The sequence below is a fragment of the Mangifera indica genome, chromosome 2, assembly GCF_011075055.1.
Source record: "Mangifera indica cultivar Alphonso chromosome 2, CATAS_Mindica_2.1, whole genome shotgun sequence".
Lineage (NCBI taxonomy): Eukaryota > Viridiplantae > Streptophyta > Magnoliopsida > Sapindales > Anacardiaceae > Mangifera > Mangifera indica.
The window spans coordinates 22,351,809-22,378,705 of record NC_058138.1 but is presented as its reverse complement, the minus strand read 5'-3'; the positions used below and the strand labels follow the sequence as shown (position 1 = coordinate 22,378,705).

General features: G+C 36.9%; 4 protein-coding genes across 4 annotated transcripts; 2 read left to right on the top strand and 2 right to left on the bottom strand.

The window, feature by feature from the left end:
• The first annotated feature begins 2,056 nt into the window (after nt 1-2,056).
• Nucleotides 2,057-6,696, top strand: LOC123208710 (putative multidrug resistance protein). Its single transcript, XM_044626227.1, has 7 exons — nt 2,057-2,251; nt 2,440-2,494; nt 2,620-2,807; nt 3,020-3,477; nt 3,573-4,113; nt 4,241-6,198; nt 6,278-6,696. Exons 1-7 carry the CDS (start codon nt 2,057-2,059, stop codon nt 6,651-6,653), a joined length of 3,771 nt encoding a protein of 1,256 aa, XP_044482162.1. The 3' UTR covers nt 6,654-6,696.
• Nucleotides 6,697-7,078: 382 nt separating this feature from the next.
• LOC123209769 (syntaxin-132-like) lies at nt 7,079-12,511 on the bottom strand. The gene is made up of 14 exons (XM_044627907.1): nt 12,240-12,511; nt 12,068-12,136; nt 11,065-11,169; nt 10,836-10,892; nt 10,180-10,228; nt 9,387-9,475; nt 9,235-9,308; nt 8,884-8,926; nt 8,702-8,762; nt 8,568-8,593; nt 8,409-8,486; nt 8,147-8,227; nt 7,783-7,848; nt 7,079-7,555 (listed from the first exon to the last, which is right to left on the bottom strand). Exons 2-14 carry the CDS (start codon nt 12,083-12,085, stop codon nt 7,382-7,384), a joined length of 921 nt encoding a protein of 306 aa, XP_044483842.1. The 5' UTR covers nt 12,086-12,136; nt 12,240-12,511; the 3' UTR covers nt 7,079-7,381.
• Nucleotides 12,512-14,425: 1,914 nt separating this feature from the next.
• On the top strand, nt 14,426-18,007 carry LOC123209052 (tubulin alpha-5 chain). The gene is made up of 5 exons (XM_044626779.1): nt 14,426-14,757; nt 15,414-15,628; nt 15,718-15,917; nt 16,335-16,843; nt 17,528-18,007. Exons 1-5 carry the CDS (start codon nt 14,645-14,647, stop codon nt 17,838-17,840), a joined length of 1,350 nt encoding a protein of 449 aa, XP_044482714.1. The 5' UTR covers nt 14,426-14,644; the 3' UTR covers nt 17,841-18,007.
• Nucleotides 18,008-19,539: 1,532 nt separating this feature from the next.
• Nucleotides 19,540-20,708, bottom strand: LOC123209051 (ethylene-responsive transcription factor ERN1-like). Its single transcript, XM_044626778.1, has one exon. It carries the CDS (start codon nt 20,544-20,546, stop codon nt 19,728-19,730), a length of 819 nt encoding a protein of 272 aa, XP_044482713.1. The 5' UTR covers nt 20,547-20,708; the 3' UTR covers nt 19,540-19,727.
• Nucleotides 20,709-26,897: the final 6,189 nt, after the last annotated feature.

Below are 26,897 nucleotides of genomic sequence, written 5' to 3'. Positions count from 1 at the left end.
TTGCCTACAAAACCATGGGACATGCTGCAGGTTGCAACTATATGCCATGAAAATATATTTTTCAGGGTTGGATAATTTTGTGCAGGGAATATTAGATGATGTTAAAGGATAAGATGAAGTCATCCAATGATACAGGTTGATAATCAGCCTTTCTGTATCATTAGATAAATTTAACAGATTAAATGATAGAATAATCAAACTTTTATAATATATTAATCAATTCATTGTCGGCTCAAGGGCGTTGCCGTGTTAGATTAGGGGATTTTGAATAATATATAATATATTATTTTGGATTTGGATACAAATTCTCCTGAGAAAGTGAAAGAAATTTTAAGCGTTTCCAAGTGGTACATAAAAACAACTTTTTATCTTCCCAATTTCTATACGCATTAACCATTTAACTACAGACAAAGAAGCATCTTATTTACTTTCTTGATTCTAGAGAGGTATCTCTCTCAGCTTGATCTAGGCAACTGTTGATTTTGCTTGTGAAAAACAGTGTGATCTAAATTTTGGAAGAATCATGCTTCAGAAACTAATTGTTAGGAAAGTCTAAAGTTAATTAAAATCTCACATTAGAAGTAAATATTTTTTTTATAGAAGATCTAAGTTCACATCTTGCACTTATAATTCAGTATTTTCATTAGTTTCACGTTATAAATTTCACATAAAAAGTTTATATTTTTTTTTATACGGGATTTAAATTTCAAACCTTACATTTTGATCCTTAGTGTAACCTATTCATAGTAACAATAGTTTTAAAAAATATAACTAAGTGAAAAGTGAAACCTATTGACAGTACTTTTTCTTTTGTTTTGTGTAGATTAACAGCATTTCCAGAATTCGTCAGGGCACAAAATTATTGTTTCCCAACACTACATTTCACATGACGGTTCATATTGTTTTATGGTAACATTTTACCACTACCATTCAAAAGATAAACGACAGACCCTGGACCATTTTTTTCAGCTTCCAATGAGTTATGGGAGAAAAAAACTGGCATTTGTTTTTGCCTTCTTACACATGGTAAGATCTGACTACCGGTAAAATCCAAGCTAGATTACAATTAGTTGTGCAGCAAAGCATAATTTGAGTGTCACATTTAGAGGTAGATTTGAGTCAAATTGAATCCGAACAAAGATCGACTCAAGCTTGTTCGATTTGGAAAACAAAATCATTGGAGAGATATACAATGTTGTCGGAAGCATGACAAATAACATTAGAAAGGTGAATCGTTGACAAATCATCAAATTTAAACTGAGTTGGAATTCTAACTCGAGTGAACTGTATATGGATTCAAGCCCAAGTTGACTCAATTCGAATCCACCCTTAACTGCATTTCATTGGATTTGGAGCTCATACAATTGAAAATGGAAATCTAACAAAGCTGAAACGAGAAAATCTTATCCAGCTGAAAGTTTCAACATTATTATAGGCCAACGTAGAATCTTTCAAAGAGTACACGCAGCCAAAAATCTTTCCATATGATAATATTTTAATGAAAGAAACACCTTGAAAAGATGCTGAGATTTGTTTGTTAATTTTTGGAAGAGGGTGCAAATTGCAGGCCAAGTTTTCTATTTGAAAGCAATTGTGGCCCTGCATTACATTTGCAGAAGAAATTTCCACCAAGCCATTGCCCTCAGAATTGTCAAAATCAAGGTCTTTTCCAGCTAAACATGACATCAACATTCAAAACAGAAAATCCGACAATAATTCTTGCCCAGAATTTGGATTAGCATGAAGATAAATAAACAATAAACAACATAACAGAAGGAATGTACTGGGTACTTTTAATCTTGCTTGGTGGAATTATGGAAACAGAATCAGTATGCCTGACAAATCATAGAATCCACGTCGGCTTATTCAGAACTATTAATCAACTTCATATGGCAGTGGTTTTAGAAGTGAAAAGAATAAAGACAACATAAAAATTTAATGGCCTGCCAATGAGATGTGCCTAGCAGAAGTACATAGTACAAAACAGTGGATATAAAATAGCAGTCTTTGTTGGAATGGGGAATTGATGAAGTTGATAGTAGATTTTTGAGGGAAAATGAGAAATAGGGAGGGTAAGGATAGTATGTTTCGATTCGCGGATGGGAAGGACAAGTTGTTAATGTTGTTAGGGACAATGGGAAGCATTGGAGATGGATTGCAGTATCCTCTTATGATGTATGTTCTTAGCAATGTGATCAATGACTACGGAAATCCTGCAAAAAGCCTTTTGTCTAATGATGATGTAGACCAGGTAGCTTCCCCAGCATACTTTGCAACCAAAATATTAAGTTTGGCATTTATGTTTTCAATCTTCCATGCACATTACTTCCCTCTTTGCCTTGGTCTTTGAGTTAAGATGGCTAGCATATTCATTGGTTGCCTTATTTTAAGGACTAAAATGAACTTGATTACTTAGTTACTCTAAATTTTATATTTCAGTATGCTCTGAGGCTGCTATATGTTGCAATTGGAGTTGGTCTTTCTGCTTTTGTTGGTAAGTTGGAACACTTGATTACTTCAACCAACCTCTTCCAGGAAAAAGAATAGATTAAGAAATACTCATTTGTTCTTAGAACTGGATCTTAATTATCTTATTATCATTTTTTTGTTTTTTGGCAGAAGGAATATGTTGGACAAGAACAGCAGAGAGACAGACTTCTAGAATGAGAACAGAATACCTGAAAGCTGTCCTGAGACAAGAAGTCGGTTTCTTTGACACCCAAGAACAAGGTTCTTCGACAACTTTCCAAGTTGTCTCAACCATCTCCAATGATGCCAATTCAATCCAAGTTTCCATATGCGACAAGGTATGGATTTAGTACTGTTAAACCCTTTATAATTTGCATCAAAGGAGAGATGTATTTGTTGAATCAATGTATATTCACACATAATTTCCCAGAGCCTGTTGGACCTAGAAGGACTTGGCTCCACATTCTTGGTATCAACCTTTTTGTATGTCCTTAAAATGAACAATATTTTAGCTATGCTCTAGTCATAATTTAATTTTTTGTGCTTGCAGATACCCAACTGCCTTGCATACATGTCAACATTCATCTTCTGCCTCCTATTATCCTTCATACTCTCTTGGAGACTGACATTAGCAGCTATTCCATTGACACTGATGTTCATAGTTCCTGGCCTCATGTTTGGGAAGATGATGATGGACGTTATAATGAAAATGATTGAATCTTATGGAGTTGCAGGTGGGATTGCAGAACAAGCAATTTCTTCCATAAGAACTGTATATTCATATGTCGCAGAGAATCAAACACTGATAAGGTTCAGCAATGCTCTTCAGACAACTATGGAGTTGGGAATAAAGCAAGGTTTCATTAAGGGTTTGTTGATGGGAAGCATGGGAATGATTTATGTAGGATGGGCTTTTCACGCTTGGGTGGGAACTTACTTAGTCACTGAGAAAGGAGAAAAAGGTGGCTCTATTTTTGTTGCTGCAATCAATGTAATCATGGGAGGATTGTGAGTTTCTAGGCCTATAAGTTATCTTATTGACAGGCTTCATAAGTGAACTTATTTCAGTTCTAAAACTCACAGTTTCTGTTTTGTGTTTGCAGGAGTGTTTTGGGAGCACTACCAAATCTAACTTCCATCACTGAGGCAACAGTTGCAGCTACTCGAATCTTTGAAATGATTGATCGGAACCCAACTATAGACACAGAGGATAGAAAGGGAAAGGCTTTGTCATACGTAAGAGGAGAAATTGAATTTAAGGGCATCTACTTTAGTTATCCATCAAGACCAGATACACCAGTCTTACAAGGGTTAAATATGAGGGTTCCAGCTGGTAAAACTGTCGGTCTTGTGGGTGGTAGTGGCTCTGGAAAGTCCACTACCATTGCGTTGCTGCAAAGATTTTATGATCCTATTGAAGGAGAAGTTTTCTTGGATGGATATAAAATAAGGAAACTTCAGCTGAAATGGCTGAGATCCCAAATGGGTCTAGTTAATCAAGAACCAGTCCTCTTTGCAACATCTATTAAAGAGAACATATTGTTTGGGAAGGAAGGGGCTTCTATGGATGATGTGATCAGTGCGGCTAAGGCTGCCAATGCACATGACTTCATCACCAAGTTGCCAGAAGGATATGAAACTCAAGTAAGCTAACTTCAACACTCTGAACTGATTTGGATTTTTCTTCTACAAAGCAAAGACCTTGTAAACCATATTTTCTTGTGCAACTTTCCTTGAAACACTACCTTGATGATCTTTGTCTGTTTCCCAGGTTGGTCAATTTGGATTCCAGTTGTCAGGTGGGCAAAAGCAGAGGATTGCCATAGCAAGGGCTCTAATCAGGAACCCAAAAATCCTGCTGCTTGATGAAGCCACTAGTGCACTGGATGCACAATCTGAAAGAGTGGTACAGGATGCAGTTGATCAGGCATCAGTGGGGAGGACAACTATCATCATTGCTCACCGCCTGTCCACAATACGAGCAGCAAACCTGATTATGGTTTTTAAAGCTGGTAAAGTGATAGAATCTGGTTCCCACAATGAGCTGATGAACCACAGAGAGGGTGGTGAATACTACCAGATGGTAGAACTGCAGCAGATGTCATCCCAAAGTGACACTTCTTATGAATTCAGCCATCATATAGATGCAAGGAGTCTCTATAGGATGAGTGTTGCACAAAGTCCCATGAGTGTCAGGTCAAGTGCCCCAAGCACACCAGTAATTCACCCCATCAGCCCGGCACTTTCCATTGGTACACCCTATTCCTACACCATCCAGTATGATCCTGATGATGGAAGTTTTGAAGATGACATAAACGAATCAAGTTATGCTCCTCCCTCCCAATGGCGTTTGCTCAGAATGAATGCACCTGAGTTGGGGCAAGCATTGCTAGGATGCATAGCTGCAATAGGTTCTGGAGCAGTTCAACCCATTAATGCCTATTGTGTGGGTTCTCTTATATCAAATTTCTTCCGCTCTGAAAAATCCGAGATCAAGCATAGATCAAGAATCTTGTCTTTCGCTTTCTTAGGCGTTGCAGCTCTCAGCTTCACCTCCAGTCTCCTCCAACACTACAGTTTTTCTGTCATGGGAGAAAAACTGACCAAAAGGGTGCGTGAAAAACTGCTTCAAAAGCTGATGACATTTGAGATAGGATGGTTTGATCAAGAAGAGAATACAAGTGCGGCCATTTGTGCAAGACTGGCTACTGAAGCAAACTTGGTTCGGTCCCTAGTTGGGGATCGAATGTCACTGCTAGCTCAAGCAATCTTTGGTTCTATCTTTGCTTATGCACTAGGACTTGTACTGTCTTGGAAGCTAGCACTTGCGATGATTGCAGTACAGCCATTAGTAATTGGGAGCTATTATGTAAAGAGTGTTCTGATGAAGAGTATGGCTGGAAAAGCTCAAAAAGCACAGAAGGAGGGAAGCCAATTAGCAAGCGAAGCCGTAATTAACCATAGAACTATAACTGCTTTCTCTTCTCAGAAAAGAATGTTGGGGCTATTCAAGGACACCTTGAGAGGTCCTAAAGAGGAGAGCGTCAAACATTCTTGGTTTTCTGGCGTTGGCCTTTTTAGCTGTCAATTTTTCAACACAGGTTCTACAGCATTAGGCTATTGGTATGGTGGGAGACTCTTGACAAAAGGATTAATAACCCCAGAGCAACTTTTCCAAGCATTTTTAATACTTCTATTCACTGCTTATGTCATTGCAGAAGCTGGAAGCATGACTTCTGATTTATCTAAAGGAAGCAACGCTGTTCGATCAGTTTTTGCAATCTTAGACAGGAGAAGTGAGATTGATCCGGATGGCAGTTCGAATTGGAACCGCGACATGAAAAAAGGAATAAGGGGCCGTATAGAGCTGAAGAATGTGTTCTTTGCTTATCCAACTAGACCTGAACAATTGATCCTCAAGGGTCTGAATCTCAGAATTGAAGCAGGGAGGACAGTTGCACTAGTGGGGCAGAGTGGTTCTGGTAAATCCACCATTATTAGCCTTATTGAAAGGTTTTATGACCCAGAGAAAGGATCGGTATTCATAGATGAACAGGACATAAAGAGCTACAATTTGAGAATGTTGAGGTCCCATATTGCATTAGTCAGTCAGGAGCCAACCCTTTTTGCAGGAACCATCCACGAAAACATTGCCTACGGAGAAGAAAATGTTAAAGAATCCGAGATTAAGGAGGCTGCAGTTACCGCCAATGCTCATGAATTCATAAGGTATAAATATTTGTTTCAAAACTATCAAATTCTTATGAAGCAAATGACTCTGCTAATCATGTCTATTGCTCATTTGCAGTGGAATGAAAGATGGATACGACACTTACTGTGGAGAAAGAGGAGTTCAGCTCTCAGGAGGTCAAAAACAAAGGATTGCTCTTGCTCGCGCAATTCTGAAAAACCCAGCAATCCTCCTATTGGATGAAGCTACCAGTGCTCTAGACAGTGTATCAGAAAGCTTGGTGCAAGAAGCCCTTGAAAACATGACGGTTGGCAGAACATGCGTAGTTGTTGCTCACAGGCTCTCCACAATACAGAAAGCAGACACCATTGCTGTTATTGAAAATGGGAAAGTTGCAGAACAAGGTTCACACAATGAACTCATGTCCTTAGGCCGCGCTGGAGCTTACCATTCCCTTATTAAATTACAAGGCGGCAGCTCCACTTACCAGTAAACTCAAGCAAATCCGACTGCAAACCATCTATTTTTGTTGCATGCTGCAATTACCTTGTTTCAGAAGTTAGGTTTGCATAGTAATAAGGCGTAACTCCTTTATTAAATTGTTAAAATTTGTGGATTTAACTGATAATGGTAAATGATAAACAAGAGATGATGTAAGCAATGCAATCGTAACCCAGAGCTTGCCACGTCAAATAGCGATGGAAATCAGTAAACTATTTAAATAAATGTTAGAACCATTCAACCAAATAAAATTTGGACGTAATGTAGCATATATTCAATACCAGAAGAACTTGTTTTGAGTCTTAACGAATACAAAATTTTTCTCTCCAGTCCAGTGACTAATTTACTTGACTGATGTAAGAAGTGTTAATTTGCTTTAAACCCTCCAAAATGTGCCCATAAGTTTTTTCATCATTCGTATAAAACAATCTATATGAAAATTAACCAAATAATAAAAGCATTTTCACTTCTCAAATTACATCAAAGAATATGGAAGCTGGAAGCATGTACTTTAAGTTACATGGTGTACATTATAATTATCATTTGTCATAGCAACAACTCAGGTTCGCTTGGTCAAAAAGGTATGAGCAATCAAAGAGAATCTGGGTTTAAAATTGGACCTCAAACAGAGATGACAATGTCGCATGTCTGAGAAGGATCGGAAAAATATACGTGAAAGAAACCATGTTCCAACTTTGTACAATGTAATAGGCAGAGCAACTAAGCACCCTTGTTGCTACCCCAGGGCTTGATCACGGCAACCACTATGATTACAACAATGATGAGAAGAATGATAATGGCAATGCACATCCACTTCCGAGAACTCTTCTGTAACTTCTTTGCCTTTTGGAGTGCAGTATTTCCTGATTGCACGTGATCTACTGCACTTGACACCTAAAAACAGGGACGACAGCCATGAAATCGGCAAATTAATACCCATCTTACGATCCCGAGGAAATAAATGTATGTTCATCCAGTTAAAGTTATCAGTCATAAATTTATACAGATATTAGACAATCTGATATGTATATTATTACGTTTTTTGTTTTCTCTGTGTAATTGTGCAGAGATTTTGTATCAAGCATGCTCTTTCTTCACTTTTACGGATAGGTTAAGTTTACCTGAGATTCAATGTTGTCAAGCATTTCTCCCTGTGCATCCACCAATACCGCCATATCCAGAAAGATCTGCAAAAGACGAGTGATTTACATATAGAGTCAAAATATATTATTTGACTACGCAGTTCAGATTTTGAAATCACTATGCCTCTTTTAAGTCTGTTTGGTTGCTCTTGGCAATCAGGTTGGACCAAGTTAAACAATGTGAATTTGAATGCTATCAGTCACTGATGGCACACTGTTTTCACTAAAACATTTTAACCACTGAAGGATAACTTCTAATTTCTAATGGTAAAATACCCCCAAAGGTTTGATCTGATTTTTTTGAAAACACAATTGACACCAATGCCTTAAATTAATTAAATACCTGTTGTAACTCAAGAAGCTTCCTTTCCAAATCCCTAACAGCATCATGGCGCTCTTGAATTTCTGCCAGGGTGTCAATTATCTGCAAATAAACCATGTATCAATTAATTTAATATACGTGAATATTTTCCAAGAAATACCCAAAAAATATCATTTCCTTCCCAGGATCGACCCCAATCTCCAACCAACAAAAATCGGTTTGACAGAGAAGAAAAAACCCTTTTGAGAAGAAGTATGTTGTGTAGGAAAAAGGAAAGACAAACCTGGCCCCGTCCTTGTTCCTGGATTGCTTTCTGGAAAATTTGTTCACTGTCTCCAGTCTCAATCAATTTGTCAATTGTCTGTACATTGTTCAATAGTGAAATATGAGCTCACAAGAAGCCAGATTTACTTTAGAATTCTGGATAAGTAACAAATTTTACCTCTTCATCCGCTGTTGCACCCGTTACTAAACCACTCAAATCAGGAAATATAAAAAATTAGCTGCATAGTGGAAGGCCAGAGCATTGTATTCAGATATTATAGCGATTAATCATAACTAGTGTAGGGTTCAAACCTGTATAAACACGCCTCTCAACAACCTCTCGGTACTCTTGATGGATAGTTTCCCTTAGAACCTGCAAAAATATTAAGGAACTGTAAAATTGAGAAGATTCAAAACACCATAAAAGAGTTTATACCAAACTTATTTTTTCAAAAGGAAAGGAATTTTATTCAATTTATTTATATCTGAACTACCTGAAATTCTGCCATTTTATCTTTCAACTTCTTTTTTAACGCCCTACAACAAAAATAAAGTTTAAAAAGTCAGTCATGGTGCATCTGATAGCTGAAACTAAATTATGCACAAAAATCAGAAAGTTGTTCAAGTTGTGTCAATTTCTCACACAGAGCATCAAATAGAATTTAAACTTCAGGACTTTACAGATGGTTGGTAGCTCTGGTGCAGTTCTCTACCAATTATGTATTCATGTTGTTATCCAATAAATCAGAGAACTCAAGAAATTTTGGAGAAGATATTGTTCACATAACAGTAAAGTGGTAAACAGTAAGGAAAGACGAAAATATAAAAGAGCAAAAGTAAATTACATAGTTGTTGCAGTCCTTGATCTATCCACACCCGATCCTTTTCCACACCCAGGCTTCTGCCTATTGGTTAAATTCTGAGCACATAAAAGAACGGACACAGAAGCGAGTTAAGAACTACAAATTATAGAACAAATGGAGCAAGTTATTCCTACCTCTCTATCCAATTCTTCAATCTTTGACTTAAGAAAACGAGCAATCTTCCCAACTTCATCAACATCTTTGTCCATTCGCTTCTTGATTGCTAATGATGAGAAGAGAATCCATCATTATAATTTATTAAGTTCAAAGAACTGCAACTTATTATTAAGTTGAAGAATAAATGAAACTAAAAATTTAACGAAACTCTACCATAATGTATATTAAAGCATGCAGACAAGGAACTATTCAAATTTTGTGGATAATGAGGAAATTTGAGTGGTTTATCACCACACACAAAAACAAATCTGTATGAATATACATAAACAAGACTCCACACACAAAAAAAGATGTCATCAGAGGCTAATAGAAAGCAGCTTATGGCTTACAGATCCAATTTAAGGTATTTTAGGACCCTGTTATTTGGAGTGTGCATGGTTTTATCACCTACTATAAACTTCAAACCTGTGTTAATAAACTGAGTCCAATGAACTCCTGTTTGTTCAACATCCATAGGTACATAGATTAGTTATATTCATTCCCTTAATTTTGTTGCTCCTACTGAATTCTCTGACCATTGCAAAATACAACCTGGAGCTTATTTTGAATACATGAATATAATGGTTAATACAGTGAAACTTATTACATAAAATATTATATTTACACAGCTTTTTCATGAATAATTTTAATTCCCATCTTCTAAAGCAAATTGTTTTACTTGATTCACCAAAGGGAAGAAAAAGGAATATCTATTTAAAAAATAAAAATTCACTTGTAGATCAAAAAGAACTGTGTGAGATTACTGATTACCTTTCATAGCAGGAGCCTTGGTCACAGCCTTTGACTCCTCATGTGCATCCTGCATTCACAATGTGCAGGAAAATGATAATAAAGCGCACATTATGAAAAGCAGGTAAATAAATACATTGAAGATCTAGCTCTTTCTTGCTTTCCACTAATTCAAGTTGAATTTTGGCTCATACTTTCTCAACAATACCTTTCATAAATCATTATGTAAAATATTAGGAATAAATCCAGCATAACTACAAATAAGAAGGCTATGTAACATACATGAAAGACCAATCCATTTTATTTTTCCCTCGAGGAAGGCTCAGTTCTAACTGCAATACAGTTCAATTCTGAATGTCCTTTTAGATATGTCAACCTTAAAGAGTTTCTACATTTTGGAATTTCTAGTTTTCTCTGTTCAATCATCTTATAACTAAACATTACAGTTGATCCTGGTAAACCATCACCAGATCTTCTTGCATTCCAAAAGTGATATTTTTGCAAAATAAATAAATGAGATAGAAATATACAAAAATAAAATTAAGATCCAAATGACTCCCTCAAAAGAAATGACTTTGAATGCTTTTCCTAACATAATACACAGATGACTGAACAGTTAAATGCTGTCGATAAAACTTCCAAACAAATCAGCATCACCAGGAGAAGAAAATTTCTACCTGGAGCTTTTTAAGTAGTTTATCAAGCTTTGCACATTCTTTATCGATCTCTTGAACCTGCCAAAAAAAAAGGATATGACATGATAAGACTGATTATTGATTTTCCAAAAACTTTGATTTTTGCTAGTATACATGATACTATAATAAATACAGATGCCATAAAAGGACTCAATTGTTCTTCCTTCAGCCTTGCACATAAGAAACAAATGAAATAAGAAGTTGAAATCACCTTTTTAAAGAAATTTTCCAAGCCCAGATCTCCAGAATTCCTTTGGTCCCCTAACTCGATATCTCCCCCTCTAGAACTTTGACTTCGAGGGAGCTCAAAAGAATTCTGCAAAAGTCATTAAGATAAGTAAGCAGATAAGAATCTGCACCAAACCTTAAATCTTAACCATAACAGCACCAGTTCATTTATGAAGCAGTATAACCAATAGCAATAAAAGACAAGCCTCATAAAGCATTTCAGATGTTCAGCTGCATATATATGAACTCAAACTCTATACAATAAGACCTTATGAACTCTATTAAACTAAAAGAAGCCGAAGTAATACGAAAAAAAAAACTTTCAAGGAACTCATCACTTGACTTGAAAAATCAGCACTAGGACACAAATTAGTCAAAAACATGACAGTCACGTAATTATGCAGATTCCTATACGATGAAACTACAGTTGAGTATCTAGTCAATATCAATTTGTAAAAACCAGTCCCATTAACAAAAACTTTATCCCTTGGCTTCAAACGAGCAAAATTACATCCATAAGTATTTCAAAGTGTCAATCAAAGTTGCATAAAAAGGTAGTCCCCAGTACATCACCAGAGTCCTGAGAACATCACTAATCAAATAAGCAAGACAATCTTAAACTGAATTCCATGCTACTAATTACTTCAGATTATTCTCCCCCAAAACCAGAAGCCATACATCATTATTGTAAAACATTTTACAGTTTACGATAGTTAATAAACGAGATAGCTTCATTTCATTCCATTTTATCATCTCTTTCTCAACAGACAAACAGAAGAATTCTAAGCTCCAATATATATATATATTTTTTAAATTCGTTACCAAATTTCTAAACCTTACACAGCTATCACAATCAAAATAGAACCAAGACAAAACCAAAGCACCAATAAAACCGGTTCCACGTCCTCACAATCAAACAAAACAAACCATTACTTAATTTACAACAGCTAAAAAATTAAAACAAAAAAACGAGCTGACAAACTTACTCCTAGAAGATCGTTCATTGCGGAGAAGCTTGAAGACGAACCTCGAGAGAATAAATAAACAAATAAACGCTGATTCGATTACAAACCAAAACGATCAGATTCCAGATCTAAATAAATTGAACAATGTATTTTAATTTTTAATGAACTCTAGATCCAAGACCCGGTTCCTTACAACAGAAGTAATAGCAGACCTCTCTACGGCTCCGTTTCTTCTCAGCCAAAAAGAGAGCGAAACAACGAGATGGCGATTTTCTTGTTGAAACTAAAACCGGAAGAGAGAGGTCAGTATCAGACGGTGCTGGAGCTATTTTATAGCTAAATCATCTACAACGCGTTTCAGAAACTGATCACATTTTGACCCTACGATGAATTTTGTTCAAACTTGATCTACTATTAACCGTCAAAACAGTGAGTACTTATTAAATACAACGGTCAAGATCCTTTGTATAGCATAAAGATGTTATATGTTCGTTAAAGAAGATAATAGTTTCGGTTTCTTGGCAGTGTCACTGTTATTGAGTTTTTACTTACAAATATCTTTATTAAATACTCGAATTACTATCTTAACCTTTCACATCGAGTCTTTAAGGAGAGAGAGATATGATTGGTGAGGCTATTTATGGCATTATGGGAAAGTGATTGTCCGAGTTGGAAGCATGACTTTATTAATGATTTTTTTTTAAATGAATTTTCTTTTCCTTGTATTGCGTTCAATTGTGCGTGTGTTGTGCCCTTCGTCCACCAAATTTCAACTGGCAATTTTTGACCAATCGAGTTTGCCAGTTGTCTTTCAAATTGAATAGTAATATGCATATTTACAATTTTGTCCCTAAGATTTGTCTCACTCACTTGAATCATATGCAATACTTTGGTGACATTTTGGTCCTCCTAGTTAAAGTTGATTTCAATTTGATTGTTAGAGTCTCAATCAAACAATTCAATTTGGAACACGTTTTATAATAAAAGTTAAGTTTAAACTAATCGAATATTTAAATTTAAGTTCGATCAAATCAAATTTAATATTTAATTATTTTTTTAATTATATTCAAATTTTAATTTATCGATTTAAAACCAAGTTTTTTGCATCTAAATAGATCCAAATTGGGGCTCGTTCATACGCTACCCAAATTGAAATCAGCCCTATCATCAGTAACATTTTGATTAGTTAAGCAATAGGAGGTGGAGACTTTTATACTTTACATCAATTATTTTTTGAATAGTTTGAATGAGAAGAAGGTTCTTACTTTTGACAAAGGAAGGCAACATTAGTCAATTCCTTTAAAAGATGATAAATGTTTTTATTAAAGAATTATACAATCTTTTTATTATTATAATTATTAATAATTGTCTTTGAATAAATTATTTTATTGTAGTAAATAAATATCTTTTAATAATAAATATAAATTTGTTGTCTTAATAAAATAATAAAAATCAAATTTATTTTTTTATAATCATACTAGAGTGTTTATTTTATAATCACCGTTTGTTAATATTTGATATAATTACAAAATTACTCTTTATTTTAATATTTTTATTTTTCTTATAATTATAATTACTGTTTATCTTAATTATAATTGAAAAAATAACAATTTTATTTTTTTATTAAAAGCTTGATACCGAACTAATTTTAATTAATATTTGAAATTTGTCTTCATCAACCTGCCACACCTTTTCCACCTCATTCCATCTCTAATTCTCCAATTATTCTAACTACCCTTCCCATTTTTAATCTCAATATTTCTCTCCAATTATTTTATGTAATTGTAATCTTACATATTCATCTACATAAAGTCAATCAATAATAAATAAAAAGAGATTTTTAAAATAATTTGATTTATTTATTAAAATTAAAATTTATTATTATATTATTAATTTTTATGATTTAATAATATAATTTATCATCTTTTGATTATATATAATTATTTTATCGTATTTTGAGTCAAAAGATGACATTTGTAACTACATATGTATTTACATAATTAGTCGAAATGATATTTTTACTCGCTGCTCATTTTAATGTATTTTCTAAACTGTACAACAAATTTAATATAATATTATCGACTGTTTTTCTAATTTATTCCAATTAAGAGGAATGATAAATCCCACATTTATTTAAAAAAATTATATTTTAAATAAATTTTAAAATACCCTAGAATTGGTCAGATAGTAATTTACAAGATATTTTTGTTGTAGATAATGATAATGAAAATTTTATATGTTTTTTTCTTTAAATAAATAAAATAATTGGACTGGTCATGTGAAAGAAAATAAAAAGGGGAAAAATCCAAGTGCGTGGCCCAGATGAAACGACAAGAAGCCAACCTGTCCGAGCTAGTGAGCCCCAGGGCAGCAGTCGGCGCCAAATGGTAGCACCCAGAAGCTCCTTAGTCAACCGTTAAGTTAAATCCAACGGCTCAACTTCATCTCGGGCAATCGTTTCACCTATTATTAACTAACTTTTCTCCCTCTATGCCATTTTCTGTAAAAGCAACGTTCAACAACAGAGCACGATAAACCGGAGAAACAGGGCTCTGTTGTTGAGATAAAGAGAGAGGAAGAGGAAGAAGAAGGGGAGAGATGAGGGAGATTATAAGCATTCACATAGGACAGGCTGGGATTCAGGTTGGGAATTCTTGTTGGGAGCTTTACTGTGTTGAACATGGCATTCAACCTGATGGAATGATGCCCAGGTTTGGTTTCTCCCAGCTGGGTTTCTTTTATTTTTTTATTTTTTTTATTTTTACCTTTCTTTGGATTGAAATGATATCTGTTTTGAATGAATTGGGGTTCTTCGGAAGTTTGATAGATTATGGTCTTTTTTTTTTTTTGGTGCATGGAAATGGAGCAAATGATTTGATTAAATTGCGTGAATTAGATTGATTTTGGCTTTACTTTTCTCTGTTGAATGAATTGGGATTTTTTTTTTTTTGCATGTTAAGAAGTTTCTGTCTTTGCTTTCTGGTGTTCTTCGATGAATAATTTTTCCCTGTGGAAATTGATGCTATGGAATATATTGGATTGAAACCAGATATTGAACATAGCAACACAGGCATTAAATTCAGTGTCATGCATTAAAAAAGCAGCTCCTTTTCTTTGAATTGTTGTATTATGAACGATACTAAGGAATTTGTGATATATATCATATATTCAGTGAAACTCTCGTCATTTGTTAATATGTGTCTGCAATAGAGATGATTGCTGAATGATCCTTTTTATTTTTTTATTTTTACTTCAACTGTATAGAATTTTGTTTCCCTTTTGCAGGCTATTATAAATTTATCTTTATCTTTTTTTCTCTTAATGTTTTCTTGGAAACTAACAATATACTTTTTGTGCTTTCTTGCAGTGACACCTCTGTAGGTGTTGCACGTGATGCCTTTAATACCTTCTTCAGTGAGACCGGTTCTGGCAAGCATGTGCCTAGAGCTGTGTTTGTTGATCTGGAGCCCACTGTCGTTGATGAAGTTAGAACTGGAGCATACAGACAACTTTTTCACCCGGAGCAACTTATTTCTGGAAAGGAAGATGCTGCCAATAACTTTGCAAGAGGACACTATACAGGTAAAACATACCATTGCAATTTCAAAGTGGAAATTTTATTATAAGCTAATATATTGGCTTAGCTCCATTGTTGGTCTTCTGTGCTGCAGTGGGGAGAGAAATTGTTGATCTTTGTCTTGATCGGGTGAGAAAATTAGCTGACAACTGCACTGGTTTGCAAGGATTTCTGGTATTTAACGCCGTTGGTGGTGGCACCGGTTCTGGTTTGGGCTCTTTACTTTTGGAGCGTTTGTCAGTAGATTATGGAAAGAAGTCAAAACTTGGCTTCACCATCTACCCTTCTCCTCAGGTACTGCCTCAAACCTTGTGGAAAAATTAGGGGAAAGGAAAATTAGAGCGAACTTTAGTCGCTACTAAAGGCACACGAGTATATTTTATTCTATTAATTTGTGTCCAAGTGCCTGATTAGTTTCCTGATTAAAATTGATAACGAATATTAAAAAGCTTTCGGTAAAGGTCAATTGCCAAATTATAAATTCAAATGACTAAACAACAGGATTATATTTGCATTTTAAATCTATATTGGGTGTGTGAATGGTAAAATTGGGGTTAAACTTAAAAGAACAATGTAGTGATTCAGGGGATTGAACTATTATCCAACTAATTTTTCTCTTCTGTGAGCATATGTGTATATTTTTTGTTGCTTTTCTTGGTAAGCTCAAACTATTGCTACAAGACTCTAAGAAAAAAATCCAAAATTTTGCAGGTTTCTACGGCAGTTGTGGAACCTTACAACAGTGTGCTCTCCACTCATTCTCTCCTTGAACACACGGATGTGGCTGTGCTTCTAGACAATGAAGCTATATATGATATTTGTAGGAGATCCTTAGACATTGAAAGACCAACTTACACCAACTTGAACCGATTAATATCTCAAATTATCTCTTCTTTGACAACTTCCTTGAGATTTGATGGGGCCATAAACGTGGACATTACTGAGTTCCAGACTAACCTTGTGCCATATCCTCGTATTCATTTCATGCTTTCGTCTTATGCTCCTGTAATCTCAGCTGCAAAGGCCTACCATGAACAGCTATCAGTTCCTGAAATCACTAGTGCTGTTTTTGAACCTTCAAGTATGATGGCCAAATGTGATCCAAGACATGGGAAGTACATGGCTTGTTGTTTAATGTATCGTGGAGATGTTGTGCCTAAGGATGTCAATGGGGCTGTTGCCACCATCAAGACAAAGCGGACAGTTCAGTTTGTTGATTGGTGAGTAGATATTCCTTGTGATTAAATTTATAAAATAATTGACCTGCAGTGGCACATGCAGCAGACTGGTGAATCGATAAGCCTTATAGTTATCACTTTGCCATTATTTTGGCATACCCCATGGTCAGAAGCCGCTATATCCTTTCATTGTCTCCTGTAGATATGGGGACCTAAAGGGGGACCGAGGCTTTAGGCCCCGAATTCCTGTATATGCCTGTCATTTGCATACTTATTATATTTTTATGATTCTGATCTACCAGTCGATGTGGCATAGGTCCCCCACCATGGGATCTGTCTAGTTACAGTTAGCACGAAACTAATATAAGTTCTGAAAGCAAACATAATTAACCTAAGTTATTTCAATTATGCTATTCCATGATAACCTGATCATTAGGATTTAAAATTTTTGGGTATACGACTGATATTTCTAAATTAGTAGTCGATGTGCAGGAGTTCTTTAGAATATGGACATCCACTAAACACTGCAATCTAAGTGCACTATTATGTAGTATGATGGAGAACTCTCTGCTTCGAAGAGTTCAATGCTGAACAATCTTACAGATATTTCGGAGCGAGTTGACCCAAAGTTCTTTTCTCATGGGCTGGCTGATCTAGATTAAATTATGTCTCTATCTATCATATCTTTGCTGGATCTGAATGGCATTATGTCCGCATACCTTTCAGGTGTCCAACTGGTTTCAAATGTGGTATTAACTACCAGCCACCAACAGTAGTGCCTGGGGGTGATCTTGCTAAAGTTCAGCGTGCAGTTTGTATGATTAGCAATAACACAGCTGTGGCTGAGGTTTTTGCCCGAATTGATCATAAATTTGATCTCATGTATGCCAAGCGAGCATTTGTCCATTGGTATGTAGGTGAAGGCATGGAGGAAGGTGAATTCTCAGAAGCCCGCGAAGACCTTGCTGCCCTTGAAAAAGACTATGAGGAAGTTGGGGCAGAAGGTGCTGATGATGAAGACGAAGGAGAAGATTACTAAAAGGGATACATTTGAGGTAGCCACGGCAATTTTTCCGTCCCTCATCATCTCTCACTGTGTCTTGTTGTGTGTTGTCATAATCATTGTATTTCATATTAAAAGTTTCTTTCTTTTGTTGTCTGGATTTTTAATTAAAGTAATATCAGAAGTACAGTTGTGATGCTTAATAGTTTCCATCCTCAGAACTGTGGCATTTGAATGTGTAATAAAACCACTTCATTCTGCTGCCAATAAAAGTGTAAATAACATGATTGTAAAAAATTATATGGTGAAAGTTAACTGACATAAATAAGAAGTAACTCTTTACTACCAGAAAATATAGATGCCCTGAAGCAATTTTACTCTTGCAAATATTGCAGCTGTCAGAAAGACAATAAGCTATTGCAGAGCATTCATGAAGACTATAAATAAATAGATTCTTTAGGAGATTGAATCAGTCAATCCGTATGTCTTCCTTATATCAATTATGTAATCATCTTCCAGCAACATGTAATGTCTATTAGGTAATAGCCTTGGAAAAACAGCCTCACCGTAAATCCCTGAAAAGTTCTCACAGTTAGGGAATTTTGAGCAGATAAAAATAATCATGAAACTGCATTTCTTTACCAAAGTTTTCTATTGGATTTTATAAAATGCACTTTCTTCTATCGCTCTTCTGGCATTGGATTTATGATGAAAATGATTCTTCATTTGTTTGTGATTTGTCTGTGTTTGTCATCTCTTGACCACTTGACTGCTCTCAATTGTTTATGGAACTTCTGTTTCTATGCAAGCCAAATAGAATTCATTGAAATCATAAACTATCTGCTTCATTTTATGAATTTTTTTTGGACTTATCCTTGTTCTTTATTGAATATGATAATCCACTTGGACCAGACATGCTGTTCGTTGGATCCAAGATTTGAGCTTCCCTAAAGCACTTACAGAGCAGAGAGCTTCACTTGCCTAAAGTTGAGCTACTATTCTCTCTCTCTCTCTTTTGTTTTTTGAAGTTTGATCTCAAAATCTCTAATATAACCTCGAGCTACTCAATAAATATGGCATATGCAGCTCAGAATACAGTATCATGAGACTAGAGATTTTTCCTCCAATTTTTTTTCAGCTTCAAGATATCTATTAAAATCCCAATTTCATTAAAAAGTTTTAGGTGCATTACTAATATATCCATGCAATGAATGATATCACTGAAAGTGATTGGCAGCATCATCATTTGTTCATTTCAACCATAGAAAATTTGTTAATCCAACTGCGAACAAGCATTCTTCCAAGGGCATATTTAGTCAATTGTGTTTTCATATTTCCTAAAGTTTTGATGGTAAGGAAAGGTCTTGAGCCTGCAGTCACAGCTCCATCTAGCACAGAAACAGAGATCATGAACTTGTCATATCAGATTTAGCCATTAAAGAGAAATACAAGGAATAAGGGAAAAACTAGATGAATTCTGCAACTAAATTGGTGTTATTTGTCAAAGGGGCCTAGTTGAGCTGTAAAAGGTTCTTTCATTTATATATATATATATATAAATATAATGGCTAGAAAATGTTGATGATATCTATACTTTTATTGACAGAGACTTTTAAACAGTTGAAAGATTGGTAGAATTAAAAATTCAATATGATTGCTTAGACTTTATGTTGTTGAGTGATAATTGAGGAGAAATTTCATAAACAATAGATAAAACTTTTCCGTGTATTTTTCTATTGCAATAATAAAAATTATCCTGCAAGAACAAGTTGAGGAAAGACAAACTAATCTCTTCGAAATTCCATCTGCTACTGTAACCTGATAACAAATCCTAAATCATATATACTTTTTTCATTCTGATGAAAGAAACAATAACAAAGATTAAACATAGAGAGAACATTTCATAGGTACTTTTAACCATGATCATATCTGACAGAACAATGAACACAATGGTGGAAGGTCCCAAAAAGCTTCAGCAGGATCATGGACAGCATCCATGTACTCTTGAACTCCATTAATGGCATAAAGGGAAGCTGAAATTTGCCTTTCAACTTTCATCCTGTCAAATTCTGTGAACTCTAAGTGCTTAGCCTCAGGGGAAGCACTGTTCTCTGGAAAATCCAACAGCTCTTGAGTAAATAAAAATCGATCAACCCCATTTCCGAATCCAGATGAAAGATCGGATTGATAAGAACCTAACTCAAAATCCTTGGTGCAGTTACTTAAATCTGGTTTATAAGCATCATCAAACAACTGAGAGTCTCGAGCAATATTACCAGAAGGTGAATATTCACTGGTCATGCCACCACTGCTTATGCAACTACTGCTAGAAGTAGCACTAGTGGTAGTACTAACTGTGGTGTTAGGAGGAACATGTTGAACACCTTGTTGTTTACCTCTTTTTTTGTTGTTAACTAGATTTCGAATCCGAGAAGCAAGAGGAGAATCGAAGTTTGCATTGGTAGCGAAATTTGTTCGAGTATTGGATCCGCGGAGAAGGCAGGCAGCTTCATCATAAGCTCGAGCAGCTTCTTCAGCAGTTTCAAAGGTGCCAAGCCAGACCCTTATCTTTTTTGTTGTGTCCTTGATCTCAGCAACCCATCTACCAGAAGGTCTCTGTCTCACACCAACAAACTTGTTATTGCTGTTGCTTTTATTATTTCTTCCCTTGAACTTGTTTACTTTGTTAAGTGGAATGCCTTGTCGTTGCTGCTGCTTTTGTTGCTGAAACTGAATTTCCATTGAAAGTCTGCACAGAAAGAAGGATGAATGTTGATTTTACGGAATGCAGGAAACTGCTGCGGCTCTTAAATGTATAAAGAGCTTGTCAACATATTCTTGGTTTCCTTGTCAATAACAAGGAGGATTTATATCAAGTTTTGAGTTTTCGAGTACAGGCATTTAGGGTCATTTTCATTTGTTTGCTTGTTTTTGTTATCTTTTATACTTTATTATTATTATATTTTGATGGACATCCTACGTACTCCAAAAAAATTTTCTTCTTCCTAATATACCCTAGCTTTGGCTTGAACATTTAGCAGTTAGTACTCTCATTTCCATCAAAACAAACACTCAAAGACATATGAACTCAACACCACTGACGAGAATAGAAAGATTAAGTTTTGCAGTGTGAGGACATAGAAGTCATTACAGAAACTACATCCTTGGGGGGACAACCTTTGATATATTAATTCAAGGCAAAGAACTTGTCTTCTCTTTGCAAATTACAACCAAGTCAAAATATGACAAGAAAGTCTTGAAGGAACCTAGAGTTGCCACTTGGAATCACCAAAATGATCCTCTAGATGATCCCAAATACTAGAGTTTAAACATTAGAATTATCAGCCAACAGCCATAGATGACTTTTATCTCTAACGTGAAGTAGACCTGGTCACCCTATAGACCTAGCAAAACAAAGAATATCTTATCGTGCACGCTGCGCTGGTTCTACCCTCTACTTGCATAACAAGACAAAAGCTTGTTCCTTTGCATTATTTTATTGCGCAGATTCTTCCTTAGCTACTTATATCAGTTTATCGTCCTGATATACAAAGTTCATTTTCTGGTGAAAAAAGAATGCAAATTATATGGCTTTATTTTCATGTAACTCAGACAGTACTTGAGTACTTTGTATGAAACCTTCTTGACAAATCTAATGATTGATATCCTCTTGATAACATTGTCAAGCTGCAGTGACACCAGAACGCCGTTGAACTGCTTGATCCGATCGAGAGTAGATTTATAACCCCACTACAAACGAACAATGTTGATAAAAAAACAGCTGATTCACCATTTTGGTAGGCCACTATGTAGCTATACCCTAATTCTTGGTCAGGTGGATAAAAAAGTAGTGAAAAAGATTTAAAATTTACATGATGTAGAATTGAAAATAACATTAAACCCAGGTGAAACTCTCACATAAAAGTACATTTTCTTTTCTTCTTTCCTGTAAATTATGCAACTTGGACTGCCTATCAGTTTCATCGTCTTTTTCCTTTGATTTTTGTAAAGATGGAAATAAATATTCCGGGCTGTCTGAAATGGAAAGATACATCTTTTGGTACTTATGATATAAGCTGAGGGACCACCCTTTATAAAACTCAAAATATTGACTGCAAAAGAGTATGTTTCTCATTATAAAATTGCAAGTGGATATCCATTATTTGCCAAGCAAGGTCTGTTTCTTCACTAGAATCTGCTTTCTTTTTTAGTTCTTCATTACATACTTGGTCATGCGTTGCGTTAGGTTTAGACAGAAACAGCTCCCATCAACTCTTTTGAGTGTTTGTTAAGTTTATGCAGAAACTTTTATAAAATAAACCTTTATGTGCCCAGAAGAAAGCAGTGCTGACTAGAAGCTGACATGGAAGATGAATTGATGTATAATTACTCAGCACTGATGTGACAGTGTTACGTGGCCAAGAATTCAGCACCCTTATTCTGCAGTTATGACCCTTTTCAATTTCTGTTATGTTATTGCTTTCTGTTGCAGCCATGATCTATGGCCATTTTCAGCATTTTCCCAGTTTCGTAGGAGACGTGTTGTTTAGTTATTTTCAGCTTTCAGCATTTTCCCAGTTTCGTAGGAGACGTGTTAATTAGTTATTTTCAGCTTTCTCAAAAACTGTATAAAAAGGAGAGATTAATGAAAAACAGTAGACTAATCTTTCCACCAAAATATACTCTATAAATATTGAATTGTAACCTCCTTGAGAGCTTCTTCACGTCAGGAACCATTCCGCGACGAGGCAGAGGCCGAGTGAGAGCTCGCCTAAACCGAGCACCTAACAACATGGTATCAGAGCAGGGATCCGACAATGGCGCCACCCACCGTAATCCATCGAAACAGCCAATGGAGGAAAACCTTCAAGCAACCCAGCAACAAATGATGCAAATGCAGCGTGAGATGCATGAGATGTTTATTCAATTGCAAACACAAATGGATGAGCTGAGTTCAAGAAGAACTGAAATTGGGACATCACAACAACATTCCAATTTTCAGCAAGCACAAGGAACGATCGTACCACGGGTAGTTCGTTTGGATTTTCCACGATATGATGGCACTGAAGACCCCATCACTTGGATCGATCGGGCGGAGCAATTCTTTGCCTTCCACAAGACTCCTCTAAATGAGAAAGTTCCATTAGCCGCATATCACTTAGAAGGAGGAGTACATCTCTGGTTTCAATCCTTCAGAGGAATTCGAGTATGGGTTACTTGGGAGGAGTTCAAGCAAGCGATAAATGAGCGTTACGGACCAACACTTCTGGATGATTTCTACGGAGAGCTCACCAAGCTCACACAGATGGGGTCAGTTCGCGAATACCACACTCAATTTGATCGGCTTCTTGTAAGAGCTGGTTCGCTAACAGAACAACAACAGATCAGCTGCTTCGTCAGCGGCCTTCGAGAGACCATCCGAGCTGATGTGCGGGCTGCAAATCCACAAACTCTCCCACACGCTGCTGGTCTTGCACGCCTCTATGAATCCAAATACCAGAATAAAAAAAAACCCACAAACATAGAATCCAAACACATTACCTACAACCAAACCACTCAAAACCTCCAAAAACAAAAACAAATGTCAAGTCAGATACAACACGTTACCAATCCACCAATTAAGCGACTTTCCGCTGAGGAAATCCAGGATCGTCGGCGTCGAAATCTATGCTACAATTGTGATGAAACCTACACCCCAGGGCACCGCTGTAAACGACTATTTCTCATTGATTGCGAACTAGAGGACGAGGAAGATATTGACGTGGGGGAGGAATCTGAAACCAAACTAGAGGTAGCCGAAATCTCCCTTCATGCCATCACTGGGACTATTGCACCACAAATCATGCGGGTTCCGGCCAAGATTAAAGGGCGTTCGTTGGTGGTTCTATTGGACACTGGAAGCTCCCACAATTTCCTCAATCGAGCATGGGTGACACGACTTGGGCTGAAAACAGATGAAGGGGCACGACTGAGTGTGATGGTAGCCAACGGTGAGAAACTTCCTTGCATGGGTAGCCTCCCAAATACCCCAATCGAAATCCAAGGGAATTTATTCCAGGTGGAATTTTTCGTGATCGCCTTGGAGGGGTGCGATGCCGTGCTGGGAGCACAGTGGCTGACAACTCTTGGACCAATTATCTGGGATTTCACAAGGATGACGGTGGAATTTCAGTGGCAAGGGCGAGCAGTGATTCTCACAGGTGAACGAACCCCGACAGCTCGGGCGATCAACCGACGCCACATGGAGAAGGAACTTCGGGCCAATGGAGGGCGTGGGACCTTGATGCAGCTGATTACAGGACAAAAAGATGGAGATGGAGAGGAAACAAAGGAAGGGACAATATTGATCTCTGGAACCAAGTGCCAGCACTCAGGTTTGACCCAGATTTTTGAGCAATATTATCAAATTTTTCAGAAGCCAAAAGGCCTTCCCCCAAATCGGACTCGCAGTCATCAAATCAATTTAAAGCCAGGAAGTGGTCCTATCTCTGTGAGGCCCTACAGGTACCCATATTGCCAAAAGAAAGAAATAGAAAAGTTGGTGGAAGAAATGCTAGAAAGTGGGATAATCAGACCTAGCACCAGTCCATACTCATCCCCGGTACTACTGGTCAAAAAGAAGGATGGGTCATGGCGATTTTGTGTGGATTATAGAGCCCTCAATTTGGCTACTATTAAGGATAAGTTTCCCATACCGGTGATTGACGAACTACTGGATGAACTATATGGAGCCAAATATTTTTCCAAGCTAGACTTGCGAGCTGGGTACCATCAGATACTGATGCATCCTGCAGATGTGGAAAAGACGGCATTCCGCACACATGATGGGCACTATGAATTTTTGGTAATGCCTTTTGGACTCTCTAATGCGCCTTCCACTTTTCAGGCATTAATGAATGACATTTTTCGACCTTATTTGCGAAAATTTATCCTAGTTTTTTTTGATGATATCTTGATATATAGCTCCACTTGGGAATCACATTTGCAACATTTGCAAATAGTATTCTCAATTTTAGCTGACCAACAACTTTATGTCAAAGAGGAAAAATGTTGTTTTGGAACCACAGAAGTACAGTATCTGGGACACATTATCAAGGAAGGAGAAGTAAGAATGGAACCAAGCAAAATTGCGACTATAAAAGACTGGCCTAAGCCGAATTCAGTTACTGCACTACGGGGGTTCTTGGGGCTGACGGGGTACTATCGAAAATTTATCAAGGATTACGGAAAGATTGCAGCACCATTAACTGATATGCTGAAAAAGAATAACTTCCAGTGGTCTTCTAAAGCTGAAAGTGCATTTTTGGAAATCAAAAGGGTGATGACACACGGATCGGTATTGGTTTTACCTGACTTCACTAAAACCTTTATTATTGAATGTGATGCCTCTAATTTTGGTGTAGGTGCAGTGCTTACTCAAGAAAAAAAACCAATAGCCTTCTTTAGCCAAGCTCTAAAAGGGAGGAATGCAACTTTATCCACCTATGATAAAGAAATGTTGGCACTAGTGCTTGCAGTACAGAAATGGCGACCCTACCTTCTAGGAAGGACATTTGTGGTTCGTACCGACCACAAAAGTCTAAAATATTTATGGAGCCAAAGAATCACCACTCCAGCTCAACAAAGGTGGCTTAGTAAACTCATGGGCTATGACTTTTCCATTGAATACAAGCAAGGGAAAGAGAACTCGGTAGCAGATGCTCTCTCCAGAAGAGAAGAACCAACACAAATGATGGCAATATCAGTGTTAGTCCCTATCTGGCTAGAAACCATTCAAGAAGAAAACAAAAGCCATGTAGAGATGCAAAGATTGCATAAATTGTTCCAAGAAGGGGAATTGCTTGGACCATGGGCATGCAAGGATGGAATACTTTTTTACAAAGAACGGATTTACTTGCTACCCTCTTCTCCGTTAATAATGGACGTCATTCAAGGTTTCCATTCTGCCACTCACGAAGGGCTCCACAAAACCCTTCAACGCATACGATCCCAATTCTATTGGCAAGGAATGAAGAAACAGGTATTGGAAACCATTAAAGCATGTGATATTTGCCAAAGGAATAAGAGAGAACAAGGCACACCATCCGGGCTTCTCCAACCATTGCCAACACCCACTATTGTATGGACTGAGGTTTCCATGGATTTCATCACCGGCCTTCCAAATTCTAGAGGTAAAACAATAATTATGGTAGTGGTGGATCGATTGTCTAAGATGGCACACTTCATTGCAATGGCAACACCAGTCACTGCAAATAATGCTGCCCAAGCATATTATGAGAATATCCTCAAATTATACGGCGTACCACAGTCCATTGTAAGCGATCGGGACCCCTTATTCACTAGTTCATTCTGGAAAGAATTGTTCCGGCTACAAGGGACAGAGTTTCGTTTCTCTTCATCATATCACCCACAGACGGACGGACAAACGGAGGTAACAAACCGAACCCTTGAAATGTACTTACGCTGTTTTACAGGAAATCACCCAAAACAATGGACCCGATGGCTACCCTGGGCAGAGTTTTGCTACAATACTAGTTGGCATTCTTCCACTGGGTTTACACCGTTTGAGGTGGTTTATGGTCGACCCCCACCAGTCTTGACTTTCTACGAACTCGGAACAGCCAAAGACGTCGAAGTGGACCAAGAGCTACGACAGAGGGATCAAGTCTTACGCCAGCTACACCAACAACTTACTAAAACCAAAGAAAGGATGAAGGCAACATATGATCAAGGAAGGAAGGAACGCCACTTTGAAGTAGGAGATTGGGTCTACCTTAAACTACAACCGTACCGACAGCATTCCTTGACTGGGGATCGACGACATAAATTATCTGCAAAATACTATGGCCCTTACAAGATCATTGAGCGTATCGGGCCAGTGGCCTACAAATTACTCTTACCTGAAGGGAGTAAAGTTCACCCGGTTGTGCACATTTCATTAATCAAGAAGCAGCTCAAGAATCATGTCGTGGTGGAGTCCTTGCCAGAGATCAGTGATGACGCAAACATGAATCACGTTCCTTAACGGCCTTGCGGACAAGACCCTTTTCAAGGGGGGTGGAATGTTACGTGGCCAAGAATTCAGCACCCTTA